The sequence below is a fragment of the Cinclus cinclus genome, chromosome 13 (genome assembly GCF_963662255.1).
Source record: "Cinclus cinclus chromosome 13, bCinCin1.1, whole genome shotgun sequence".
Taxonomy (NCBI): Eukaryota; Metazoa; Chordata; class Aves; order Passeriformes; family Cinclidae; genus Cinclus; species Cinclus cinclus.
Window position 1 is genome coordinate 8,610,372 of NC_085058.1, and position 25,984 is coordinate 8,636,355.

Sequence of the window (25,984 nt, forward strand, 5' to 3'; positions counted from 1 at the left end):
AACGTAAGGTTTGCCTGTCCTGAATGCGTTTCCTGATATATAAGGACTGTATAAGCAGTCAAATATACAGCAAAAAATTGAACTGTGAGCCATGTTTTAGAGTAGTTCATGGTGATTTCAGGAAAGGTCACCCCTCCTTGAGCAAAACATTTAGCAGTTTGTCATTCTTCTTCACATTCTGCTTCCCCAAATTGATAAGAATAGAAAGTGGAATTTGTTTTGTTTCACTCCCCCTGGCTCTGTACAAGTTCCCATGTAGTTATTGTGGAGGGAAAAAAAAAAATAAAATTCTGAGGTGAGGGCCAGCTCCTAGGAAAGATGTTTTCATAAAACAATCCATCCGATCACTTCATGTGCCTAATTCTCTTACTGCAAACAAATTTTAAATCAGGGTGTAACCATATGTGGTGCAGAACTCATGAATTAGGCAAAATAAATCGTACACTGTTTGTCCCTTTCTCTACTTGACCTCTCCTGGAGGTGGCCTCTGTGTGTTGTTCAGAGACCTTCCACTCCTCTGAACAAGGGCCAGGTACAGCCTTTATCTGCTACTACACATTCCTGAATGCAGGAAACTCCTTCTGTGGGGAACCCCCCAGAAGAATTCCTTCTCACCCAAGCAGGATTCAAATGTTTTTGGTCTTCCCTGCTGCAGTGCATCCTGTGCTGTTGGGAAAGGCTCTGGGTGCCAGCAGCAGGCAGCTCAGCAATCAGTGCCAGGGCACAGGCGTGGCAGGAGAAGCAACTTTCCAAAACGGGGCACGGCCACCACAGTGCTGGAGTTTCTAGGTCAGCAGGTGTGGAAGCCAATTTGGTCTGCAGGCGTTTTTACAAGGTTAGAAAATAAACCTGAGTAAAATGAATGGTGACCTTTATGTAACCTTTGGAGAATGGAGCTGAGGTTTTATTGAATATCCTGGCTCTGAGTTGGAGGGAATAGCTTTGCAGAAAAAAGGTCTTTATAAAACCTGCTTTTAGGAAGAGTAGATTTTTCAGTCTTGTTTGTGGGTTTTGTTTGTTTGTTGAAGCAATAGAATCTAAAAACTGTATGGGGGAAAAGCACTATTCAAGTGATAAAATATTTGGATAAGTTTTACTGTTGGTTATTTGGAGTGCATGCAGTTGTTGACTTCACAGCATCAAACATACACAATTCCTTGTTTCATAAACATTTTACTTTCCATTGCAGGAATTTCTTCATTGATGCAAGTCAGATGGTGTGACATTGTGGTTCAGAGCAGCAGTTCTAATGAGTCCTTTTATCCCAGGCCTCTGTAGCTGAATTGCTTGCCATTTGGGAGAGTTCTTCGTTATTTACATGTGTTTGTATGCCACTGGCAAGTAGGAATCCAAATCTCTACCTGAAAAGAGCACTTGGAAACTCCCCCTGAAAGTTTCTGGATACTGTATAAATTAATCAGAAAACAGTCATGTAATTGGGTGAGATGACAGTAGTGCTCAAGTTGGGGTGATCAGACTTGTACTGAAGCACTGATTAATATTTTAATTAATTGGAGCTTGGGGTGATTTTGTTGTTTTGTTAGTCATTTTGTGTGTGTGTGTGTGTAGTTTTGAGAGCAGAGGTTGAGCTTAATGTTTTTATACAGATCCCATAACTTATGTATGTTGCCTTCTCTTGTTACTCTACTCAGCTGCTTGCCAAACAGAAGTATTTGGAGAAGGGCCAGAGCTGCAAAATTCAGATCAGGATCCAAATTTGGATTTTTGGTACAAGCCTTTCTAATATCTAATATTACAAAACCTCATATATAAATAAGGAGCTCTTTATTTTTAAACTATGGTGATGAGGACAGGGAGGTAGCTTCCTCGCTTCCCTCTGGAGCAGGCCGGGTACAATGCTGGGCTGCGTGTTACAAAGCTCTCAGGTAATTCAAAAGGTAAATTGAATAGGTGAAAAAGCAATGAGTGCACTGTCACCCAGAAACAGCCTGAGCAAAAGGCCAGCACAAATTGGTGCTTCCAAGCCAGTGAGAAGAATCCCCTAAATCTAAAAATTCTGGAAGTGGTGGGATGTTTTGTGGTGTTCCATTAGATCTTTGGGAATTTTGAGGGATTTGTTTTGTTTTGTTCTAAATGGAGTTAGCCAGTATCTCAATTTTAATGCTTTCTTGATTTAATGGAAAAAGGATTATCTCTCATCAAGTAGGATGCTTTTTATCAGCTGCTGTGCCATCAACAGACTTTCAGTAAGCTGCCCAGTGTTTTGTGTTGCTGAATGTTTAATCATTAAGACGGTGGAAGAAAAAAAACATTCAAAACTTCCCAAGTATTTTCCTTGTTGCTTCTTTTTAATTGTTTGTGGTTGCTGTGGTGACACTGTACTTGTCAAAGGGTGGGGAGGCCGGGTGTTGCTGCAGGGCTGGGGGCTGCTCTGGCTAGTGGGACCTGCACCCTGCGAGCTGCTGTCCCTCCCCAGCTGTGCCCCCCAGACCCCTGCAAGGGCAGCCCTGGCTGTTCCAGGACAGCACATGTCCCTGCCTGTCTGGGCTGTACCTGTGTTCCTCCCCAGGGATGAGTCCTGCTCAGCTTTCCCTGCCGCTGCCCGGGAGTGCTGTCCCTTGCCCATTGTCAGGTGCTTCGAGTTTGGGAGGAAAATCTTGTTCCTGGGGAGAACTTGTTTGTTAAATGAGGCATGTTTGTATCTCCCCCTGAGAGGCAGTTTGTGGTTAAATGTCAAGGTCCGTGATCAATGGCTGTCCTTTCTGATGGATGGCCTCACAGCCATGCGGGCAATCTGTATTTCTCAGTCAGAAATTCCTGAGTGCCATTACAAGGTTGTTGGGTCACCTGTGGGTGAAGAAGTCAGATTGCACTGGAAAGCAGGAATTGCAGTTCATGACTTTGCATATAAAGCAGTGAGTTATACTGTTTTTAAAGTGGTCAGCAATACAAACTGTTGGAACTTTTTCTCAGTATGGATGAGGTTGCCTTGTAAGTAGCTACCACAAGCATCCTTTGGACAAACAAAAATTAGTGTGTAAGGAAAGTGTGCTGCATAATAGGATGGGCAGTTTGTTCTCCTGTTTTTGCCTTACCGCCTTCTTGCCCTTGTTTAGAAATTGCTTGAATATATCTAGAGTAGCCTTTGTGACTTCAGTGGAAGTATTCCTTTGTGCTTTCTCCCTTCCTCTTCAGAACCACTGCTACATTAAAATACAGACTGGAGAGGCAGTTACTCAGTACCACAAGTGGTAATTCTTTGAAGGCCTCTAAACTGAAAAGCTTTAACATTTATTTAATATTTTTGTGGATGGAATTTTAGTCTCGTTTTTTAATCTGCTCTGAAAAAATATGACAGCTCCTTCTTCCAGAGCCACGTGTTAGTTTTATTGCTAGTTCAGTGAAGGAAAGTACTTGAGAGGCTTGAGGGCTTATTAAACCAGGGAGAGAATTCTGTAAGGGGATTCTGGATCCCGTGCGAATGCGGTGTCTGGAGGCAGTGTGAAATCGAGACTCGAGGCTTCTACTTCAGGGCTGGACATCCTCAGGCAGGAGCAGTTTGCTGTGTGTGCTGAGGGTGTGTGGGCAGTAGTTCCTTGGGAAGAGGGTGCCCTGCCAAGGGGAGCTGTGCTCGTGGTGCTTGGCATCCTCCACTCGGAGCTCCCATCTCCTGCACCATGCTGGTGCGAGGTCACGATTGCTCTATGGTCCATGTGCTGCTTCTGTGGAAGTTGGTAGCTGTGGCTGAGGCATCTTTGAGGCTGGCCAGCCCTTGGTGAAAGCTGCAGCTCCTTCTGCTGTGATGGGACTGTCTGAAGAAAAGGCTAAAAATAATTTTGAGCTATTTTTGCAGGAGTTGGACTGTGCCACAAACTTTTTATCCAAGCTCTGACAAAGTGTGACAAAATTCCTTTCATTAAGGGTGTATAAAAGGTAGATCAATTTTCTTTATGGTTTGATTTTCTTTCTGTATTAAGTCTTTTGGCATGATGAATGATGAGGGCCTACAGTTGCTAATAGAGGCCGTATAAACTAAATGAATTAATTGATATTTAAGAGACAGTCAAGTTACTCACTGGCAGTAATTGGAAGCTGCACACCTGGAACCACATTTTGCTGAAGAGCTAAGCCAGCTTTTGGCTCCAGGAGCCTGCTCTGCAACATTACCTTCATTATGCTTGATTCCAGTGGTATAGTTCAATCACTGTCTCCTAAGAAGTTGCGAAATGAAATGGCAGCTGAGGAAAAAGTATTTGCCTCTTCCATTCAAAAAGTGAGTGAAATGAGAATGATAGATATAGTTTTAAAATGTGAGAAATATCCCTGGAAAAGGCTTTTTTGAACATAATCTGTTAGTTGTTGGGAGGTAGCTTGCTGAATCAAATCAAATACTTGGAAATGTTGGTGGGTTGTGTGTGTTTAATTACACTGGACAAAGGTTTGTCTAAACACAGTTCATAGTGAATCTTCAGTTAAAAATTAATCTTGAGCATCATTTTATCATGCAAAAAATGCTAAAATACTGACCCTTAAGATTTGGTAACCTGTATAATTAACCTGTGATCCATGAAGATATGCAGACACCTCTCATTGATTACTTCTGAGTAGAATCCAGGTGTCTGATTACCCTGTAGATAGTCTGAGTAGCCAGTTTTCCGTTAATAGCAGCTAAAAAAATGGTAATAGTCTTGAGCTCTAAGGCTAAGAATAAACATGAAACAAAATACTTTGTTCAGTACCAGTGTGTTTAGGCAGTCCCCACTTAGCTTTCATGGAACATATCTGCATAGACTGCATCTTTCTTGCTAGCAGCTTACTTCTCTTGGAGGGGATAGGAATGTGGGTTCATATATCACTATGGTTTGTACTATCAAATTGGTGAAACTTGTGACTTAATTGAAAAACACAGTTTAGCTCATGTGTATCATGGTTCTGTGTGTGGAAGCCTCTCTGTGAACACGTAGTCACCCATGTGTGCACTGGGATGCTGTAGGTGAATGGCTCCAGCTGTTTAGGGTGAAAATTCTTGAAATGGGTGAGTGTTTGCAGTGCAGAACTAATGATTGTTATTTGTCACTTCACAGTGATTCTTGTTACTTTAGTAAAGTTCTTTGTTACTGCTGACATGACTTTAAATAGCAGTAGCTTTGTAGTATGTGAGGCCCAGTGTAGGATCAGGAGATAGCTTGAGTATGTTGTATTCTTCTGGAATTTGTCAAATTCAGAAAGGTGAGTTGCAGTTTTGGCTTGATCAGTTCAGCTCCTGAGCAAAGGAGTGGCAAAGCAGCATATAGTTCACTGTGAAAACTGAAATCAAACTGTGTTAATAATCAGGAAAGGACATTTTCATTCTCGTAATGCAGACATCTGCTCTCCCACTGGAATGTTTACGCATGATGTGATTCACAGGAATGAAAATCCAGATGATCAATTCTGCTCTTAAACAATGTCTCCTGGAAGGACCCCTCAGACAAGTAACTGTGGGTAACATCAGTGTGAGACTTACACAGAAGCATAATTCAGTGGATTGTTAGATGCTGAAAACATGTGGTAGCCAACAGGCGATTGACAACAGCCCTGTTATCCTGGTGGGTATTGCTTTAGAGCTGTCTACATACATCTGAAATACAGTTCTATGGTATTATGATTTTTTGAAAGTCAGAAGTTTAGTTCTGAAGAAGTTTCAGCTTTTCTGAAATCTGATCTAGATCAAGGACGGCCTTTTCTGGTTTTTATACTCTTTTACTTAGTAAGTTGTGGTGTAACTGTGCAGCTCCCAGGAGTGTTTGGAATGTACATACTGTGAGTAATCAATCTATGCAGGTGTTCTTTGAATTATCTGAATAGGGTGCTAATACTCAGTGGCCTGTGTGGCTATGGCTTCAGTTCTTTGTACTAGGGACAGGTTGCATGCCCTATGCTGCATTTTCAAAAGAAAACCATGACAATATGAAAACTTCTGAAATGGGTATCAAAATGGATGATGCTGTATCTGCAAAGCAGATGTGTTACTTGAGAAGAAAGTGGTAAGTTGTTAGGTTTTTAGGTCTTGTCCCTCTGGTTGCCTGTAGAAGTAGGATGGCAAGGCAACACACATTGTTCCTTATTCTGAGGACTGAACCATCAACTTGTGGGTTATCAAATGCTGGTCAGATGCTTGCTGTTGATAATTTCCATTCATGAGCATGTTTTAGATGAAGTATTCTGATAGACTCACTCGTTCAGTCTTCCCAGCTGCCGAGGCAGCCTAGCAGGGAAGGAGGCAGTGCGAGGGCTGCAGTGCTTGGTGTTGGCCTGCCCCACACTGCAGGTTGTGCAGTGCTGCCCTGCAGCTCTGTGCTGCTGCTGTGGAGCTGGGCTGGCCTGATGGTGGCAGCCCCAGAGCTGCAGACATGACCCAGGTGGGAGCAGCCAGTCCTGCCGTGCAGGGCCATGCGAGGTACCTGTTGGACAGAGTTAATTTGCCACCTAGGAGTGAGTGCAGTTGTGTTTCAACTCAGCTATGTAAGTGCAAACTGAAATACATGCATGCATGTATGAACTTAGCTTTAGCTTAATTACATTTAATGAAGCTTTAATTTTAAGCAAGTGCAGTTTACAGGTTTAGACGGGCTTTTGAGTCTGCAAATAAACTAAAGTTTACCTGGTAGGCTAGGGAAACTCAAACATTTTGAAACAAATACTTAAGAATTGGAGTAGCTTGTGTTTGTAACTCTTCTGGAGATCCTAGATTAGGATTTAAAACCATTTTAAAAGGTGCCACATAGATGATTTTTTTTCTACCCCCAGAAGCAGGGGATGGAAAGCTGATGAGTTAGATTGCTTTAGCATTCAGGGAGCTGACCTTTGAGATAGGCAAGAGTTTTCTGGCTCCTTGCAACTCTTTGTTAACAGAGACCAGATAGCTTCTGTGCCTAGAGTGGGTTGAAGCTGATCAGCAGAGGTGAGTGAGAAGTGCCTCTGTGCAGGTGCAAGGCTGAAGAAGGGTGGATGCCTGAAGGAGCCTGTGGGAGCTGAACAAGGGGGAGTCTTCTGAGGTGGGAGGTTCTATGGTCACCATCAGGCAGCAGTGCCATGTTCATCCTGCATGTGTTCAGCTTTAAATTTTTACCTGATAGTAAAGTCAAGGACAGGAGAGGGTTCTGGGATGTGCCAATGAGAAATGTGGCACAAGTTGAAGAGAAGTTGCCTTTCCTATGGCAGTGAAGCCATGCCTATCTAGCAGGAAAGAAGCGAGTGACCCTTTTAGCAGGCAGATGCTTGGAGAGTGAATGTAGATACTCAGGGCATTACTCAGCACAGGGAAACCTAAGAGGCTGCAAGAATTGCATTCCCTGAGAGTCAGCATTTGGGTACAGGTTCCTCAAGTGGAAAAAAGGGTGCAGAGGAGCTGTTTGGTGGGCAGCCTGGCCATAAGAGAAAAGGGAGCAAGGAGAGAAGGAGGAATGCGTGTGTGCCGGAATTAGGGCAGAAGCAGGGGTAATAGGATGTTGCAAGCAGCGTTGAGAGCAGAAGGCTGAATAAAAGCTGGATTTGTTTGCAAAAGGACAGGCTGATGCCTATGGGAGAGCTGTTCAGTGTGGAGGGGAGAGAAGGATGTACCACAGAGGAGGGACAAAGAGAGTGCCAGGAAAACCCTGCGGGTTAAGCTGGGCCTCCTCAGTGCAGTGGCTGTGAAAGGCCAAGGGCAGCCCCTGGACTGCTCCTCTGCTTCCCAGTGTGTGCCAGGCCCAGGGAGCATGGAGATGGCAGTGTGCTGGCAAGGCTGGGGCTCACTTTCCAGGCTGACAGTGGGATGGACAGGTTTTGGGGAGGGGATGGCTGTGAGCAGTGTCTGGGTGCTGGCTTGCTGTGACTTGAGTGGCGTGTGAGGCTCTGCAGGGCAGGGGGGGTCTCATCTGCTCCCTCAAGATAAAGCCACAGAAGAGCTTGGACAGGACTGGGGTGTGGCACTGCAAACCATGTGACAGCCCCTGGGTATCAAATGAATAGGGAAATAAAGAGGTACAACCAGTAGCAGCAAATCTCTCTCTTAATAGAATATAACCAGGATAGCTGTTGGTCTGGAATATGTTGAAGGAAATAATGTGAAATAAATAAGAAGAAACACAGTTTTTATCAGCAGGCTTACATCTGCCATCCAGGCACCTGTGCCAGCATTGGGAAACACGTGTGGTAGGAAAGCCTTGCTGCAGAGCTGCTGACACTGGGAGCTGTTCTGTTGAATTCAGCTGAGCTCTGAGCTATGTACAGTAAACACAGCCCTGTGCAGATTTGTACATTTCTGGGTGTGTGTTACACGTAAGCAGAGTGTAGAACTCTTCTTGTTTCCTTCATGAGTATTGTTTTGCTTTGCCATCAGCTGTAGTCACCACTTCCCAAAGGAAGGGCAGCAGAGGACCAGGTCTGTGGCAGGCTGTGATGCACAGCAAGGTGCTGCCTTCCTCCTCCTCCTCAACTTGTTGGCTCTGCAGGCGCGGAAGAGAAACAGTTTTGTGCACATGTTTGGTAGATGCACTTAATTTCCTGTTTGGTTTTTAAGAGCTGCTGAGGAGTGTCACCCCCCTAGTTTTCCTAGGCATCGTTTCTTAGAGCCATGTGGGACAAAGGCTGGAGAAAAATCCCAGTGTCTCTCATGGCTGGCTTTACAGCACCTCCTGTTCAGACCCTTAAGTAATAATGTTGTGGTGGGGCTTCTGAAGACCTCGGCTCAAAATAGTGCAGCAGATCTCTTAGCTATCTGTAGACTGGATTCTGAAGCAACAAAAGGTTGATTTTTTTTTTTTTTTCATAATTAGTTTTAAACCCAGCAGTTTTGGAGTATGTAAGTTGTTGCAATAGATTATTTGCTGCTTAGCCACAAACCTGCATGTCTGGTGACTGTTTCCATCTTTCTGCTTTCAGTGGGACATTCCTGAGATGAAATTTCTACTGAAACAGTCTTTTTTCATGATGCTTTTTTGAGATTGTAGATTGTTGGTAATAAATACAGGATGAAGTTCCTCTGAAGTCATATTATCTTCCCACATCCTGTACAGAGGGCACTGCATGCTTGGAACAGAATCTCCTGCCTGAATGTAACAATATGCACTGATTTTAATTCAGAGCAGTGCTGAAAGAACCTGAGTGAGAGCTGTGTAAAAGCATTTTCCTTGTCTCTTCTCAGAGCTCATTACAGTAACTTGTAGCAATATAGTGAATTTATATAAATGTTAAAAAACCCCCAACTCCAGGAAGTTAAATGACTGTCTTGTTGGAATAGAGCACCTGGCAGTATGTGGTTGTTTCAAGTTCTTCCCAGTTATTTTAGGAACAGTGGAACAAGCTTGTAGCGCTGAATACAACTAGATTTCTTCAGGCAGCTAAAAGAGATGTTTATAGACCTACATTTCAGACATCAGGTATTCTGATGGCTAATTATTTCTTGGCAGTTGATTACGATGGGTTACATTTGAGACTTGGGCATTTCATTAGCAGCTTTATCTTCCTTCTTTGTTCAGCTGTTTGTATAGTTGGCATTATTTATACTCATAAAATTATGATAGTGTCAGAAATGGTGGAGGGATTAAATTTCTATCCCCTCTGAACTATTCTAATTGCGTTTATTTTAGTAACAAGTGTTGAAGTCACGCATTTGACACATTTAACCTGCATTAACTTCATGCTGAACCACTAAGCTTTTCAGCACTGTGATGCTCCTTCTGATGTCTGATGGAGAACTGGTTTGGCCTATTCTCTCTGGTGAGTGGAAGGAGGTGCATTAGGTTACAGGGAGGATGAAGTAATTGCAGTTCACCCTTCTAGTTGCAGTCTTTTATTGGCTTGCTGAGTGTTTGCCACCTGATTTTGATGAGAAGAGTGGTTTGTCTGGGATTGAGGAGAAATCTGCTTTCAGACTGAAAGAGACAATATTTACCAGTTGGTGAATACTCACTTTATTTACTTTTTGAGGCCTGAGAGTTGGACACTTTTCTATATTTCCAGTGGACACTGTTCTATATTTATACTTTAGGGAAATAATGATACTTCATGTGCTTTTAGGATGCAGTTGTGGTCGCTGTGCCTTTTATATGGAATAAAAATATATCTTCATTTGAATCCTGAAAGACCCGATTTGTCTTGTGCTCAGTGTTTTGCTGCTGTTTGCCTATGTCTGTGCTAGGCTCGAGTGCCTGGCGTCTGGGGCATGACACTGGATTCTCCCGGGGGAGGGAGCAGTGCAGGCAGGGACAGAGCCCCTAGGTGGCATCAGAAGCCACCTGATTTTTGGCTGCTGCACGCCCAGGGGTGAGCGGTGAGGATGGGAGGAGGTTCCTGACCCTGGGGTGGGCGCCGTTCCCGCCTGGGCTGTGCTGTCCTTTCTCCGTGCCCTGTGCTGGAGCTCTTACACCATCACCTCAGCACTATGGATAGTCATCATTTTGCTAATTCAAACAAGTTTCAACCTTCTGCAGCTCTGCTTTCTAAATATTTAATTGAAATGCTTTTACAGCCATTTTACTTCTTTATCACTGTGAGCCAAGCCAGACAATGTAACATGGCATATGTTAAGATGTTAATTGAGTAGCAGCACACATAGGCGGCTGTTTCATAATTTTCTCCTTAGATGATCCTTGGCTCCAGTTTAACATTTCTTTGTGCTTCTGAGTGGAAGGTTATATAAAGATATATTTAGAGCTGTTAGTCTAAGAAAGAGAAACATTAATTCAGTAAGATTAAGAATTAAGGGCTGATTGCTGCAGGCACTGCTGGGACACGGTGCTTGTCGTGGTAAGGATGTGATAATAGTACCTTTCTGATAGTACCACTTACTGTAATGGGGTTGGTAATCGTTTTATTGAGTGGTTCCTCACAGCACACAGTGTAAATAGAGATTTTTAATTTTTTTAAAATGTCACCTGATGTCATCAGAGTTGTGGAATTCAGATTGAATCTTTCCCAAAGGGTATGTGGTCAGTTTAATAATGATCCTCCCTATTTTCACATGGCTTTCAGAAAGATGACTTTGCCAAAACTGTTGCCTGTTGGTACTTTGTAGTGGAGTCTGACTTGTTTTCCTTGGGAGCTGCAGTGGTTTTTTGCAAGAGGCAAAGGGGCAGCAAGACACTGCACAGGACAAAGAGTCCCTGGGCTGCTGTCAACACCCGGATGCCTCCTGTGCCTGGAGACACATGGCTGGCAGTGCTGCTCATGTGCTCCCCTCCAGACTGCCCCGGGCCCTATCGCTGAGCACTTTGACAAGCAGCCTGTGGGATGGTATGGGAGAACACCTGATGCAGTGGGAAATGGAGGCTTTGCAGATCAGAGTGATTTTTGATAGGCTGTGTGGCCAAGACACTCCCTCGGCAGACAGCTCTGACTGCTAGCTTGGGTATCCTTCTCTTGTGGAAGGCTTGTTTTCAGGTGGGAGTGAAACACCAGGGCAGCAGTGTCACCATGCACTGTCAGGGTTGTGTGTGCTGCCTGGGAGCCACTCAGATCTTTCCTGTGGCCTGAACAGTCTCTGGTGGTTTTTTGGTTTTGTTTTGGTTTTTCTGTTTTTCCAAAGAAAGTTTATATTTACAACTTAGTAAACATTTTCTCTCTCAGATGTCTGAGAGAGTGGTTTGCAGCCTGAGGTGAATAACTAGGTAACTGTGCCCATGGTAAGTAACTGCACACTGGGCTTTTCTGTTTTAGTTGCAACTGTTTGCTCTTAAGTCCTGCATATTGGGTAATAATGTAACTTAGTGCACCAGTACTGGAAACTGGGAACCTGCAGAGGGGAGCCCTTGCTGTCTGGTCAGGAGTTAAGCCCTGTCTTCCTGATACATGGTTCAGCCACTGTCAGTGATGGAAAGTAGTTTTTATCATCAATTGCACTATGGTTTGGCAGAAATAGTGTTTTCTCTAGACTGTCCAGTAAGTGCCAAGCATATGAAATGCAGCTATACAGAGGCTGTTTTCAGGAGGATGTTTCAGTTCATGCAAATATTTACAATCTTGGGCTGAATGGGATACAGACTGTGACAATTTCACTGAATGCACCAAACTTTTGATGAAAATATCACTCTGGGCTTCCCACATGTGACCATGTACTCAAACCATTACTAAATTTTGCACAACAAATTATAGCTCCACTTGTCTGCTGAGTCTGGTTGAACTGGGTCCATTGTTGTTGACATCCTCCTCTGTTTGAGGAATGAGTCTACTGCCAGTGCCTGAATGGTGAGAGCCATGTCCCGTGTGACTTTTGGGACTGGGAGGTCTCCCCTGACTGAGCACAACAGTGATGTCCTGAAAGTGCTGCTGTCCTGCTTCTGCCAGGGACTCAGCCTGGAGACTCTTTGGCAGCATCCTGCCCTGGGCACGTGCCCCAGGAGAGGAGCTGTGCTGCAGGGTGGGTGCTCACAGGGGTGCTCACTGTGCTCCCAGTGTTGGTCACACTTCTGCCTTTCATAGGGGCTGAATGCTCTCAGCTGCAAAGCTGCTAAGGGTTAGTTTCAGTGCTCTCCAGGCTTTGGGAAGGCTCAGGGTTAACCAGGCAGTAGCTGATAAATTCAAAGGCTTTCTTTTATTTCTCCCAACCATCTCCCTTTCTCTGGTCTTAGAGACGTAAGGCTTCTCTTATCCCTTCTGGTTATAAGGCTTCTCCTATTAGCAGCATTAAGGAGGTACTCATGCTCAGAGCAACTGAATTCTGCCACTTCTGGTAATACAGTAATCCCATATTTCTCAGTGCAATTCAGCTGCCTCTTCCTGAAAGTGAAGTATTGCTTAATTAGAGGAAGGTTGGCAGCATCTGGTTCTATGCCACTTAGAAAAAAAAAATTGCATCTCTTTGCCTTATTCTTCTACATTTTTTCCCCTCTCTCTCCCTCAGTGCAAAGTAAACTCAGCTGATCACCTGGGAAGAGAGCACATTCCTCATTCTGCCACTGCCAAGTCAGGGCTGTTCTGAGCAGAAATACATAAATAGGTCCGGGAAAACTTACTTCAGCAGTAGGCAGAAGAGCAGTTTGAGGAAATACTTTCATCTGATTTCTCCCCATCTCATTCTCCCAAAGATAGTTTCAGGAGTTTGCCTTCAGCCTTTAGAAGCTTCAGTTGCTACAGCCTTTGAAGGATTCTTGAAGGTAATTTTCAAAGGTCTTTGCCCTAAAAGTCAAAAGCTGAGGCTGTTAGGGTGAGCCAGGGGCTTTCCTGTAAGGCTTTTTGCTGCAGACCCAAAGCAGCCAACACATGTTCCCTGGTAGGTTGTAGGGTCTGGGGTTCTCCATGAAACAAAGCAGCTTTTGCAGGGAGCTGCACTGTGCTGCTTCCCCAAGCACAGCTAAGAAACCCCCTTTTCTCTGCTGTTTTACTAAGTGGTAGAAGCTGGGTGCATGTTTTTGAGTGGCTGGTGGCTTGGTGAGCAGAGATGACCAGATTGATCTGCATTGGTGGTGTTCAGAACAGAGTTGACATTTTTGAGGAGCATTGCTGTAGGCAGCACAACAGGGTCTCTCTTGAGTCACTTGGTGTGCCTTAACTTTGAAACAGTCAGTAGGATGGTACCCCCTGAATAAATGTCTCTTGGTTGTGATAGTGTCTCTAATTTTTGATTGGAGAGGAGTACATACAAAGTTTTGATATAAAATTTTCTGCTCCACTGTTCTTGTGTTGGGTCATTGGACACAAGCTGGTAATTTCAAGGCAGCTGTAAAAGCAGCCACTTTTGTTGTCTCTCACAAGAGACAGCTGGCCCCGGAATCACAGATCTTGTCCTGGATAAAACTGCATGAAGTAGCCTGAATTAATTTTTGGATCAAGTAAGTGAACTAGTTTAACTTGAGGGAAACTGTCATCACGAAGAGCTACAAAAGAGCTCACCAAGAGCTCTTTTGAGTAATACCAGCTGTGCTTCTAGATGGGGGTGAATCACAATGAGCCTCCAGAAGCAGCTCCAGGAGAAGCAATGCTGGCTGTGGGCTTTAGGTGCAGCTTCTGAGTTTCCAATGGGCTTAGGTTCCAAATAGATTCAAATAGTTATTTTCATTAGAAAGAACATCGTTCCTCTGCTCTTCTGCAGCTGCTCCTAAGCTTGCAGCAAAATGTGTTGGTAATGCTCTCCAGATGTTAGAAATGGCTGTGTGTCGGGCCTGATTCAGCCTGGTGGTTGGGATTTCTGGTTGCAGGCACTGTAATTGCAGTAGTAACTAGGTAAGGGATGCATTTGACAGAGACAGAAGCAGACTTACTTGTAAATAAAACTTCAACTTTCAAAGCATGTATGTCCTGCTAGAGAAGAAGTGGGGCAAAATGAACAAAGGTGGCAGGTGTAACTGGGATGTCTGTCCCTTTGCCACCTTTTGTTGCTTTTTATCTCGTTATAGCGATGTGTCCTGCAGTGTCACCAAATGGAGTGTTTCTGTTCAGTGCTCAGGGCTATGAGAAGGTCACTCCCACTACTGTCCCAGTCAAAGGGCTCATTCCTCAGGATTGTCACTGCTTGACTTTGATGTGGGCAGCCTTTACGTGAAGGGAAGTAAGTTTTTTATCATTAGGCACAAGCTTTATAAAATTAAACAACATTAACATGTGCTCTGGTTAGGAAGAAAGAAACCTTAGTTTACCATTAAGAAATTTTAATGATGTTCTCCCAGCATACTCAGGAATGTGGAGCAGGAGATGTAAAACATTGCTTTTTAAATAGAGATCACACTTATCCCTGCTGTAGCAGTGGAACCTTTGCCTTTTAAGATGTCACAACAGCTGCTTGCAGATTGAGGACATGAACTTGACTGTCCTTTTTGTGCCATCAGTTTGATGAAAAGGAAACATAGTGGAGCTGTATTTGCTGGCCCTATTATTGCTCCTCTGCTGCAGCTTCTCGGCGCTGTTGATCGGTGCTGTAGGAGCAGAGGTCACAACTGGAAGAGCCTGAATTAAATTTGAGAGTTTACATTTCCTGACTCAGACTGATATTTGGAGGTAAAAGGACAGCTCTAGGGATCTCCTGCCTGGCTGCCTCCTGGCAACTTGCCTCTTTCTCTTTGCAAGATGTTAATGCAAATGGGCATGCTGATGCTCAGGTTGGCAGAAGGGAAGCTGTGTTGGCTGGAGTGTGCTCTCCTGGAAAGCCCAGTGCATAGTGTTGTCTGCAAGTCTGTAGAGGCTGTATTTGGGCTAAGTTTGCCATGTCTGTACCCTGCATCCCCTTGCCCTTTATGTACCCTTTCTGCATAAGCTGTCACGTGAAGCCGTACAAGAGGTTGGGATACAAGAATGGGTACATATACCTGATTCCTTGCCTGCTGGTTTGTAGGAGAGGCTGTTGATCTCTAGCAGCATGGGGGAGAGACCTGTGAGACCTTGCTCAGGGTTGGAGGCAGTGGATAGATGGAGTCTGGGGTTGAGAAGTGCTGCTGGAGCAGCTGTGTCCCATCAATGTGCTCAGCTTTGGGTTAGATGCACTGGCAACATGCAGCAGCAGCAGGTTTCCACGCTTGCTGTCCTTTGGCTTTTCTGGTAAGATGGTTTTTGATGAGTGAGATGACATTTAGGTTCCTGTGTTCAGTTGCTGCAGTATATGTGAGCATCTTTCCCAAGGCAAGGCAAAGCTTCCATTTTACAATCCTTAGCACTCCCTGTTCTTACAGATCCCCAGCAGCTCTGCTTTACTGTCTTCTTGGTGTTCCTGTCTACCCACCTGATGGCTTCTCCTACACAAAGTCAGCTGAAGTGGATGTTTGCTGATGGATCTGCTTCAGTGAACTTGTCAAATATTCTTACCTATTGAAATCTCTTATTGTATTCTGTCACTATAACCTGAGCAGTTCTTGTATGGGAAAGGGCATCAGTGTTAGCAGCTCAACAAAACAGATTTTTAGATTTATTTTGAAGTGGAAGTGGTGGAACAAACAGGGCAACCAAACTCCTGCCTCTGGGCATCTGATGGATCAGTAGATGCTGGTTCCTATCACCACCAGACACTAGAGTTGTTTGTTTTGTTTGTTTCTTACTTATAGTTTTAGTAGATCCATCAGCTGCCTAACTTGGTCTAGCTCTGTACATGATAGCATCCATACAAAAGTAAAATAACTTCTGTGAGATGTTTTGTTAGGTGAGGAGATTGAATTATGTTTTATTTTACTAGGGAAATAATTTCTCTCTGAACTCAAAAAAATGATTGGTTGATGCTTGTTCAGTAGGTGTTCAGACTGGGGTTTTCTGCATGGGAAGCCTGCTCCTCTTCAGAGCAGTGATAAAATGCCTTCAACTAATGCTGTCAGGTGAAGCATGTGAAGTGCAGCACCCTTAAGAAACACAAAAGCTGCTCATGGGTGTGTTTATAGGATGTATAATAAGTTCCATACTGTTTGCCTGCCTTGGCACATGCACTGAGGTCATTCCTGGCATATTTCAATTGAGTCCCTACCCAGTGTAGTCTTAATAAGCCAGCTGGGAGGTAGAGACACTAACTTGGAAAACTCCAGAGTTACCAGTGGAATAACAACTGTGTGCTTTCTAGCAGCTCTTTGGGATGCTAAAGATACATACCTTGAAGTGATGGGATTTACTGAAGCAAGGGGAGAGGGGGATGTTGATTGTGTTTGCAGATAAGTCAAATGTGTTTGAATTGTGTAAGAGCTGCAATAAAAGTGGTGGCATCCATCCTGGCTGCATTGTAGCTTGGGATAATAGTTGCAATGGTATTTCATTAAAGAAATACAGTTCCTATATAAAAGAACAGAGCAGCAAGAATTCTAACAAGCAGTTGAGTTTGGGTGACTTTCTACAGAAAAGTAGCTGACTGAGTGTTATTCCATAGACTAGCAGGATATTTCAGAGCAAGATATAAAGCCTGTAGTGCAGTGATACAAATTCTAATATATAATGTTTTGTCATTGATTTTAGACTTAATTCAGTAATTCTCTTCTCTCTTTCTTCCCTCACATCTAGCAAAACTGTACAATCTAAAGTGGACTGCATTTTGGTAAGTACAACTCCAGAATTCTTTTCAATATTTAATGAGCTACAAGACCAAAATAGATTACTCTGGAGACTGACAGCTATTATGAAGCCTTTCCTTAGCAGTACTTCGAGGTACTACCACTAAATGTGATCAAAATTAGTTACCATCTCAGGTACCTTCCCAGAAATGTGCAACACTACAGGTCCTGTTAGCTCTGCTGTGCTGCTTAGGGCAGAGAGATCGTTTTTTGAAGTGGAAGTGGCCCTTGAAATCCCAAAACATCATCTTCATATGTGCATTAAAATAACAGGATCTGTGCAATGATAAGAGAGTATTTTTGGGAAGCACTGGTTCAGGAAGAGGTTTTGTTTGTTTTTAGTAGTGAGAAAATTGCGAGTTTTTGAAATCAGAATCTTGAGTTCATAAATCTTAGGACTGGAAGAGATTGCTTATCCTGACTTTCTGCCTTCAGCCCTTCATCCAGAAGTACCAGAGGATAAGATAAAAAAGAGTCACAGACAACCTCCTGGATACTATCAAACAGAATGGCTGAGCTAACAAAGAATAGTCCTCAAAGTTGCATTATCAAAGGCTAGTTCAGGTGGTACTGAATTGTCTTGCCTTAAAATGTTTTAATTTATTGTTGTATAAGATTTAAAGCTGTATTGTGTTGCAAGGAAACTTTGGACCCCATTTAACCTCTGTTTAAAAGTTCTTAGATGCACCCAATGGGAATAAGGATGCAGAATGTAATTTTTGTCCCCTTTGTAACTTCCTGACATTTTTGAATACCAAGCAAGTGCCTTAAGATCTTAATTTTGTATATGAGTCTTCAGTGGTAAAAGGACTGCAAAAGATTGCAAAACTACATTTGTAAAACTCTTTTGACACCAGGTATTTCTGTAGAAAAAAAAATGGGAATTGGGGTAGGTGTTTCTAAAATGCACTGGAGAGGGAGTAAATAAGTAGGAGGTTAACCAGTCATCTGCTTTTAGCAATCTGTTTTAACAAAATAGATTTTCACTAGGACTGTTTTTGCATTAAATTCTGCAGATTTATGGACTATGTACTGAGGTAGGGATTGTCAGTTTGTATGAGGGCATTGGGTAGGTCTCATCCATTGGATTGACAGAGAAGTCTTGGACAGAAAGCAGCCTTCATGACTTGACTTGCAAGGGAGCAGCAGTGTCCTGATGTCTAATTTTCTGTTCCAGATGCCTCCTTGTTTGTCCTGCTGATGAGTTCAGAGGAATTGTGTCAACAGTGGAAAAAGCCACTCTAGGTTAGCAAAGGTAGATCTAATGCTGTTCGGGTTTAAACGAGAAAAATCCGAGATCAGAATAGTTTGAGGAAATCAAAATGTAACCGAATTCTGGCAAAATGGTTTCTTTGGTTTTAGGTGCTTTGGAAAGCTGTGAGCTGCAAGACAGAATCTAAAAGCATGTTGAACTGAAAGGCTGTGTCTGTGTGGCTCTGAATCCCTCCTTTGGTAGCACCAGTCACAGCCCCCATGTGCAGAGCCACACACAGATGTTCGTGGGCTGCCAAGTTCGACACAGTTCAGCAGGGACAGAGCTAGGAAGGAGCAGAGGTGATGGCAATAGTCTGTTCTGGAGGTTGCTCATAGCAGAGGGCTGTGGAAAGCAGCTGGAGTAAGGACATAGAGACTGCAACTGCTCATACAAGAGTCCAGAGTTATCTGCCTTCAATTTTTTTTTTGATTGGTGCACTGCACCTCTCTCATTCCAACATACTGTCAGTTTGTGGGAGATCATAAGAAAATCGTTGTATACTGTGCAATCCAAAAAAGATAATTAGCAAGAATTGTGGTGTAAACAGTCATTAAAAATTCATTATAACATCTTTTTAACTGTAGTAAACATGTCTAGCAGTAGATTCTCTTATGACTTTGCTTGTTATATTTGTAGCCATATACTAAGTGAACTTTTGAACCCAATTTTTAAAATGGTTTGCTCCAAATAATCACTCAACAGGAAAGCCGAGGTTTCTTTCCTCAGTCTTCTGAAAAGAGGTCAGTGTGGGTGAGAGGGTGCTGGATGGATGGCCATGGAAACCAGAGCTGCTGCTGGTGTGGGGCGTGCTGGGGCCGTGTCCGTCGGTCCTGCAGCCTCCAAGGTGCCTCTTGTCTGTTGGGCCACGCAGCAGACTGGCAGAAGCTCCACGAACCCTTGGCAGCTGTGCTTGGGCACTGTCAGAACAAAGCTGCCATGTGTTTTTAGGGCTTGTTTGGAATATTTAGCACCTGAAATATGTTCCTGCTTCTGCTCAGATAAAGCATATCAAATGCTTTCCAGAATAAAAGGGTGTTTTTAGTGTTAGTTATTTTCTCTCTTGGTGATATTTCCAACAAGCCATCTCACCTAGAGTAACTTACTTAACCATTGCTTTTTTGTTTCTCTATTCATAGAGTTGGGAGGTGATTGCTTGACTACTTTGCTATTTTTAGTTCTTGTTGTTAAATAATAGATGATTGTTCTGCTGAAATATGACAAATTTTAGGGCCTTTCTGCCAGTAGGTGCAGGTTACGTTGCCACTGGCACAGCCTTTTTCACTTTGATTAGAGTATAGTTGTCTGTAAATACTCAAAATGTGGAAAGAAATACTAAGAGCAGTCCGTGTGCTCTGAAATAGTAGTCTTGCACGAGGCTTGCAGGGTGCCCCTGGCCTTCAGCTCCCCTTATCCAAACTTGAGGACAGAAATAACCTGTAATTCTGCTTTTGTTATGGAAATTTGAAATAGTTGAAATTTGAATGACATCTGCACTGTGTGCATTACAGAAGTAGCAGGTCTTCTGATTGTTCCTTACTATAGTCTTCTTCTATCTTATTTAAAGTTTGGCCTGACTAGGTAAACAATCCAGAAACAGCACATGGTTTTTCTGTTTGTAGTTTTCCTATGGTAATCCCTTCTGGCAACTTTAAAATGAAGCTTGACTAGTGTTTGTGACCTGACAGTAGATCAGCAGTCAGAGAAAACCAGAAGGAGAGAACCAATCCACCAAGGTCAGGAAACCTGAAAGATATTCTTTGATTTTGGGGACTCGTGGTCAAATCTCTAGGTTCTCTGTTGAAGCAGAAACATGAATAAACTCTTGTTTGCTGTAGCGCAGATTGTCCTTAACCTCATACTATACTGAATAGATCTTTGTCTCTTTTTTGCTGTAGATACTTGCAGTGGCAAGTTTGAGTCTCCCAGAATGGAAACAGATACCAAAACCTGCTATTTTCATTAAAAAGCCCCCTACCCTACTCATTTGGGTTAGCCTGGTTTATTTCACAGGTGTTTATTTTGCTCAATCAAAATGCCTGTTAGAATGAAAAAGGAAGTTGCACCTATTTCAATGAAAATCTTGTTCTATATCTATCTTGGGCAGCAAAAGGACAGATTTGTTTAGGGCAGATCTGTGTGGCCACTGATCTCTTTTGTTTGCTACTTATTTTGTGCATTTCTGTAGTTACCTATCTGTATTTGGTAACTGTCAAAACTAATAGCAAAGATTTCTGTTCCTTTATGTGTTACTGAAAGTCTTTGCTTAGCTGTGACTTGAGCTTTTTAATTCTTTGTCCTTAGTTTTTCTGTCTCAGAATATAAGATTGCAGAGGTGTTTTGGGTGCTTGATAGATTTTTTGGCTAAATTGAAGCCAAGTTGTAAAAATTAGTATGAATGCTGCCTGCTCCCCATCTTCATTAAATCTTCCTTTGTTTTATATGGTCCCAGTTGTAGGAGATAAAGGTAATGTGTGAACAGCAAGTACCAGAGGCGATGCTTTGTGCTGGCTCTACAGCTCAGCTCAGTCCTACAAGCAGTTTAGCATACTTGTGCATTTTTCTAATGCAACTTCAAGAAATATGGTTTATAAATAGCCTTTGGAGAGTTAGACCATCTTCATCTGATGTGATAGAACCAGTCAATCAAGGTCAGGATACTTCAAGCAGGATTTTTACTTAGATCCTTTTAAGTAGCAGAAAAGGATTCCCCAGACGTTGCACGGGCTCTGTGGTTTTTAGAACAACAGTAGCAAAAGCTTTAACAGGCTACACAAAGGGGAGTTTGTCCAAGATGGTGCCAGCATCACATTCTTCCTTTTGATACTGTGACTCTCTTCCACTCTAATGACCTATTTTTCCACACTGTTGACCTATTTGGGGATTGGGGTGGGAATTCATAGAATATTTTATGTTCTTGCTTCTTTTTATTTATTTCCAAATGGATCCAACCTAGCACAAAGAAAAACTCAGAATGAATGAACCTTTTTCTTCTTGGTCAGTTAGTAAGCCAGCTGAAGTGCTCCTCCAGTTTCCCATATTCTGCGATTCTGATTCTATTTAAAAATTGTAAAGTTTTGATGGTTTTGAACATTTGCAGTAAGAGCAACTGTAGTTATTACTGTATTCACCAGATCTTTAGCATTAACTGGTGGATGTCAGCTGAAGTTGAAGAAGAGACAGTACCTACCGAGACTGTAACCAAGTTCTGGGGGCTTCAGAGATGTGTAGAGAAAACAGCCTAAACAAAAAAAATGTTTAACAAGTTTTAACTAAACAAAATGCAGTCTTTCCCAAATCTACTTGCACTGACTGTCACACTCCATCTCCTAGTTGCCACTTCTTCAGTTTTAAGATGATTTTCTCTAAATAGATTCAGTCTCATCTAATAAGCTTAGGTTTATCTAATTATCACTCAGGTAGGATTACCTCTGTGAACTGCCTGTGACTTCCTTTAACTCTCCCATTCTGAGGAGGTCCTGCCTTCCCAGAGCTTCCTTGCTACCGTTGGTGGAAGCTGAAGGAATTGTGCAGAATGTGCTGCCTAGGGACAGGCATGGAGAGGAGTGGGGTTTGAGTGCAAACAATGAGATAACATCACTCTCCAGCTGCCTCTGCCAGGGATCTGAGGAAGCTGTAATCCTCAGCCACTTCAGATGCAGGGATGCAGTTTTGCTCATGGGAGTCGCCAGCTCACTCACGTCCTTTGGAAAACACAACGCAATCCCAGTCACATTTTTTCCTTTGTTGTTGAGGTTTTTTGTTGTTTTTGTTTTTGGTTTTTTTTGAAGGGGGTTGACAGGTGGGACGTGTGTAGCAGAGTGTCCCTTCCACACAGCCCCTTCCTCCTACCATGACACAGAAATGGCTTCAGCTGCAGTGGGCTCTGAGACTACTGCAGTGTATTTTGATGTTTAGTATTTCTTCTAAAACCTTGCCTTCTGTGTTGCACTCGAGCACATTAGATTTGGAAGGGAGAACTTGTCTTCTACTTCAGTGTCAGACTCATGGGAAGAGGAGGGGGGATTTATTTTGCCTGGGATGCTTTTGTCTCATGGATTAGTGCTTACCGTGCAAGGTAATCCCACCCAGACAGTGCCCTTTGGTGTGCTGCTTGGGCTTTTGCCATTTAAAACAAAAAGAGCTAAGTTCCTTGGACAAGAGTATGTGTAATAATGAAGTACAAATTTTTTTGTTACGTTTCTGTCTTCTCAAAAATTATTAATTTTCTGTAAATTCTTTCTTTGGAGAGCACTGACTTTGCAATAATGAGCTTGCTAATGGAAAACCCACCAATTTAATCCTGTGATTCATACAGGAAAGGAAGAACAGGGAATTTGACAAAATGCACCCATTATTAAGAAATATCTCTCTGGATACTCGGCAGTCTGAGCACCACTGCTGTGTAAGCTGCTCTAGAGACACACAGAAATTGGTGTCAGCAAATTTCAGGAGTTTGTCAGAGGAAAAATCCCCTACCAAATTTTGTGGTTTGCTGCAGCTTATAAAAGCAACACATCCAGTGTTTGTTACCTGTGTGCTGCTGGAAGTGTTTCTCTTGGCTCTGGGCAGGTCTGTCGCCTTGCTGGTGGCCCCATCCTCTGCAGCAGCTCTGGGGTGGGGTTTGCTGGTCAGGATTACTGGGACTCTGTCCCATGCTCTCCCACCCTTCCCTGGATACTGTGTCCCACCACTCCTTGCACAGGTCTGGGGTGAGGGAGGGGGAAGTGGAACCTCCTCTTTCGGGTGCTGTTTTATTTTGGGTTTTGTCAGTTTTGTGCCACCAAGGTTGGTCTGGACATGTCTGGGTCTGGTAGGGAGCCCCAGTTTGAAGTGAAGTTTAGGTTTTTAGTTTCCCCACTCTCCATCCTGCTGACTGCTGAAGTGAGCCAGGTCTCACTGCATGTTGCTCCCTCCTTTTTTCTCTTCCTTCTGGAAAATGTTTCATTAGCAGTAATCCAGAAGCTCTATTCTGACTTCAAAAAGAATCATGTTAGTCTCTAACTCTGCACTGATTGTGAACTACCTTAGGCAGTGCTTCTGTACCATCTTCCTGGAAGAAACTCCCTGTGCTTCCTGCTGCATGGCTTTCTTTGCATTGCTGCTGAGCAGGCCCTGAGCATGTTACCACAGTTGATCTTCCTTCTATCTCTAAGTCCATGTAGCTGGTTTCAGATGACTGAGAGCTGGTCTCTGTGTAGCAGTCACTGGCTGCATACACCAGGTAGAACTGCCCCTTGTGTCTGATCCTCAGCTGGTATCATCTGATGGAGGAGTCTGACATGACTGACATGGATGTTAACCAAAGGGCTTGTGTTCAGTAACAGTTTCAAGAACTGATTTCCAAAGGAAACAAAAAAATACCTATGTAGATAGGTTTTTAAATTACTTCATTAAAGTCTGTGGTACTTAACTATTACTAAATGTGATGGATTGCAGGGTCAGGTCTGGCATTCCATTCTGTTACAACATAGCTGGTTGTGATGCTGGATTCTCAGAGGTATTTCATGTGTACTCTGACAAGACCAAGTTTTCATGTTACATGCCTGGTTACAGAAGTGATCCATTGTTAAAATTTTTCCAGATCCTGCTTTTATTTCGTGTGAATTTTGTAATTGTAACAAGTGCTTTCTGGTGGGTGATGATGTGCAAATGAAACAGGAAATCACATTTATAGTCACAAACAGTGCTCACAGTCATGTTCTTTCACATAAGTAAATGTATTCTTGTTTGAAATTATATCATTTAGGAATACACTGTCAGATGACAGTTTTTAGCTGTCAAGCTCAACTATTTGTATTTGCTTTTTCCCCTCCGTCTCATTCCACTTTTTTTTTTCCCAAACCAAAACACCTTATCTAGCAAGAAGTTGAGAAGTTTACAGACCTAGAGAAACTCTACCTCTACCTTCAGCTGCCTTCGGGTCCCAACAATGGAGACAAAAGGTATGTGTGTGAGTGTGAAGGTGAGCAGCTGGTAGTGAAAACTTTCATTACTTCCTGCAGCTCTTAACTGCTGAGGAATCATTCACATTATGTTGGTAGCAGAAGCAACCTTTATTGAACATTATGTACTCTTGTTTTCCTGAAGATCAGATGCTGGGGTTTTTTTTAAACTTGAGAATCTTTTATTGCTTGAAAAGCTTGTGATTATAAATATCCTAAAATGAAAGAGTCATCAGAGAAAGTGTTTCACAGTCCGTGTAATTGTTCCTTCACTGTTTATGTATGAAGTCATAAAATAGCAACACCAATGTGATGGTGGGTGAAAGAAGAAACTGGTGGTATTTCTGGTAACTCTTGTTTGACTAGAGGAAGTTCTAGAAAACCATCTTCCAGATCAGTGTCACAAAATAAACCTGTTCCCAGTAGGATGGTTATAGATAGGCAGGTGCCTACAGAAAGCACACTGAGTATCTCCTGGAAAAACTGGGTGTTCCCAAAGGACAGCTGGCAAACTAAGTGGGCAGAAGCTTAGAGGTGGCCAGTAAGGAATAATAAATTTAAGAGTCACTGTGTACTCGCAGCTGTGTATCAGTCAAGAACTGGAGTGTGGAGTCTCTTTGTAAAATTGTGGATGAAAGAGGGAGAAACTGCTGCCCATGGTTCAAGGAATAGGGAAATTGATGAGGTGCAGGCCCTCTGTCTCTGGTGTCTCTGCACCTGTATAGGCAGACAGTTGTTAAGTCTTGTTAAGTGAGGGGGAGCTGTAAAGCCATGTGTTCATCAGCACTGCTCATTCTCTCGCCAGTGATCAGATCTCCATGTCATCCAGCCGTGCCCAGCAGATGCACGCCTTCTCGTGGATACGCAACACCCTGGAAGAGCACCCCGAGACATCCCTTCCCAAGCAGGAGGTCTATGATGAATACAAGTGAGTGCCATACATACAGCTTTAGCCAGTGCACTGTTCTGTGGCACTGACTCTGCAGGAACCCCACCTGTGTGTGTGGACACCTGATGGACCATGCTCCTATACCTGAGAATGCAGGAGCTACTCTGTGGCAAACTGTATTCATTACTACTGCCTCTGGAGATAAGACTGTGGTGTTTAAATTGTGCATTACATGTACAATTGCTGAAGGAAAGGTACAAGTATTTCTTAACAAGTAAATATCAGTATTGGGTGAATGAATGAATGATTGTTGGGTTTGTTTTGTGCAGAGTAGCACAGGTAAAAAGCATCAGTTACTATCGTACAATATGTGTTGGTCTGCTTGTTTACATATGTGTATGACTGCCTTAACAAGGGTGAGGGGTTGAATTGTTCCCCATAGATGCAGCTGTTTTGCACATACCATCTTGCCTGTCGTACCTTTCTTTCTAGAAAAATGCATAAATATCGGCCCTTCCTGCAGCAAACCTGATTGCTACAGAGGCACAATATATCTGAATATGTATGAAACCAGTAACCAAGGCCACCGTGAGTCTGTGTTGTCAAGTCTCAAAGCTACCGTGTAATGAGAAAGCGATTAGAAGTGAGGGAGAGGGAGCTGTCTGATGAAAGTTGGATTTGAATTCATTTACAGAACATACCCCATGGGGGAGGGGGAAAGAAATAATCATCCGTAGCCCAGTTGCCTGAAGATGAATAACAGATTTATGATCTAGTATGAGTATTTCCATAATCTGAATGATTACAGTCATTTGCAGGAAGCTGAATCCCTTCACCTCCTAAGTGCCTACAGGATTCACCCCGTAGTAATTGTTATTGCAGGGCTGCCTTCTGCAAATACCTCCTTTTAATTAACTCTCTGTGCTGAAGTGTTTTAGTCTGATTGAGCTGAAGCATGATGGCA

The 25,984-nt window shown here is 43.1% G+C and overlaps 1 protein-coding gene across 1 annotated transcript in view; it reads left to right on the forward strand.

Moving 5' to 3' along the window:
- RFX7 (regulatory factor X7) overlaps positions 1-25,984 on the forward strand; it is a 49,519-nt gene that overhangs the window by 4,947 nt on the left and 18,588 nt on the right. Inside the window, exons 2-4 of the mRNA XM_062501247.1 lie at positions 16,885-16,918; positions 24,049-24,131; positions 24,937-25,059. Coding sequence (XP_062357231.1) covers positions 24,950-25,059 — 110 coding nt within the window. The 5' untranslated portion in view covers positions 16,885-16,918; positions 24,049-24,131; positions 24,937-24,949. The remainder of the gene's footprint in view (positions 1-16,884; positions 16,919-24,048; positions 24,132-24,936; positions 25,060-25,984) is intronic.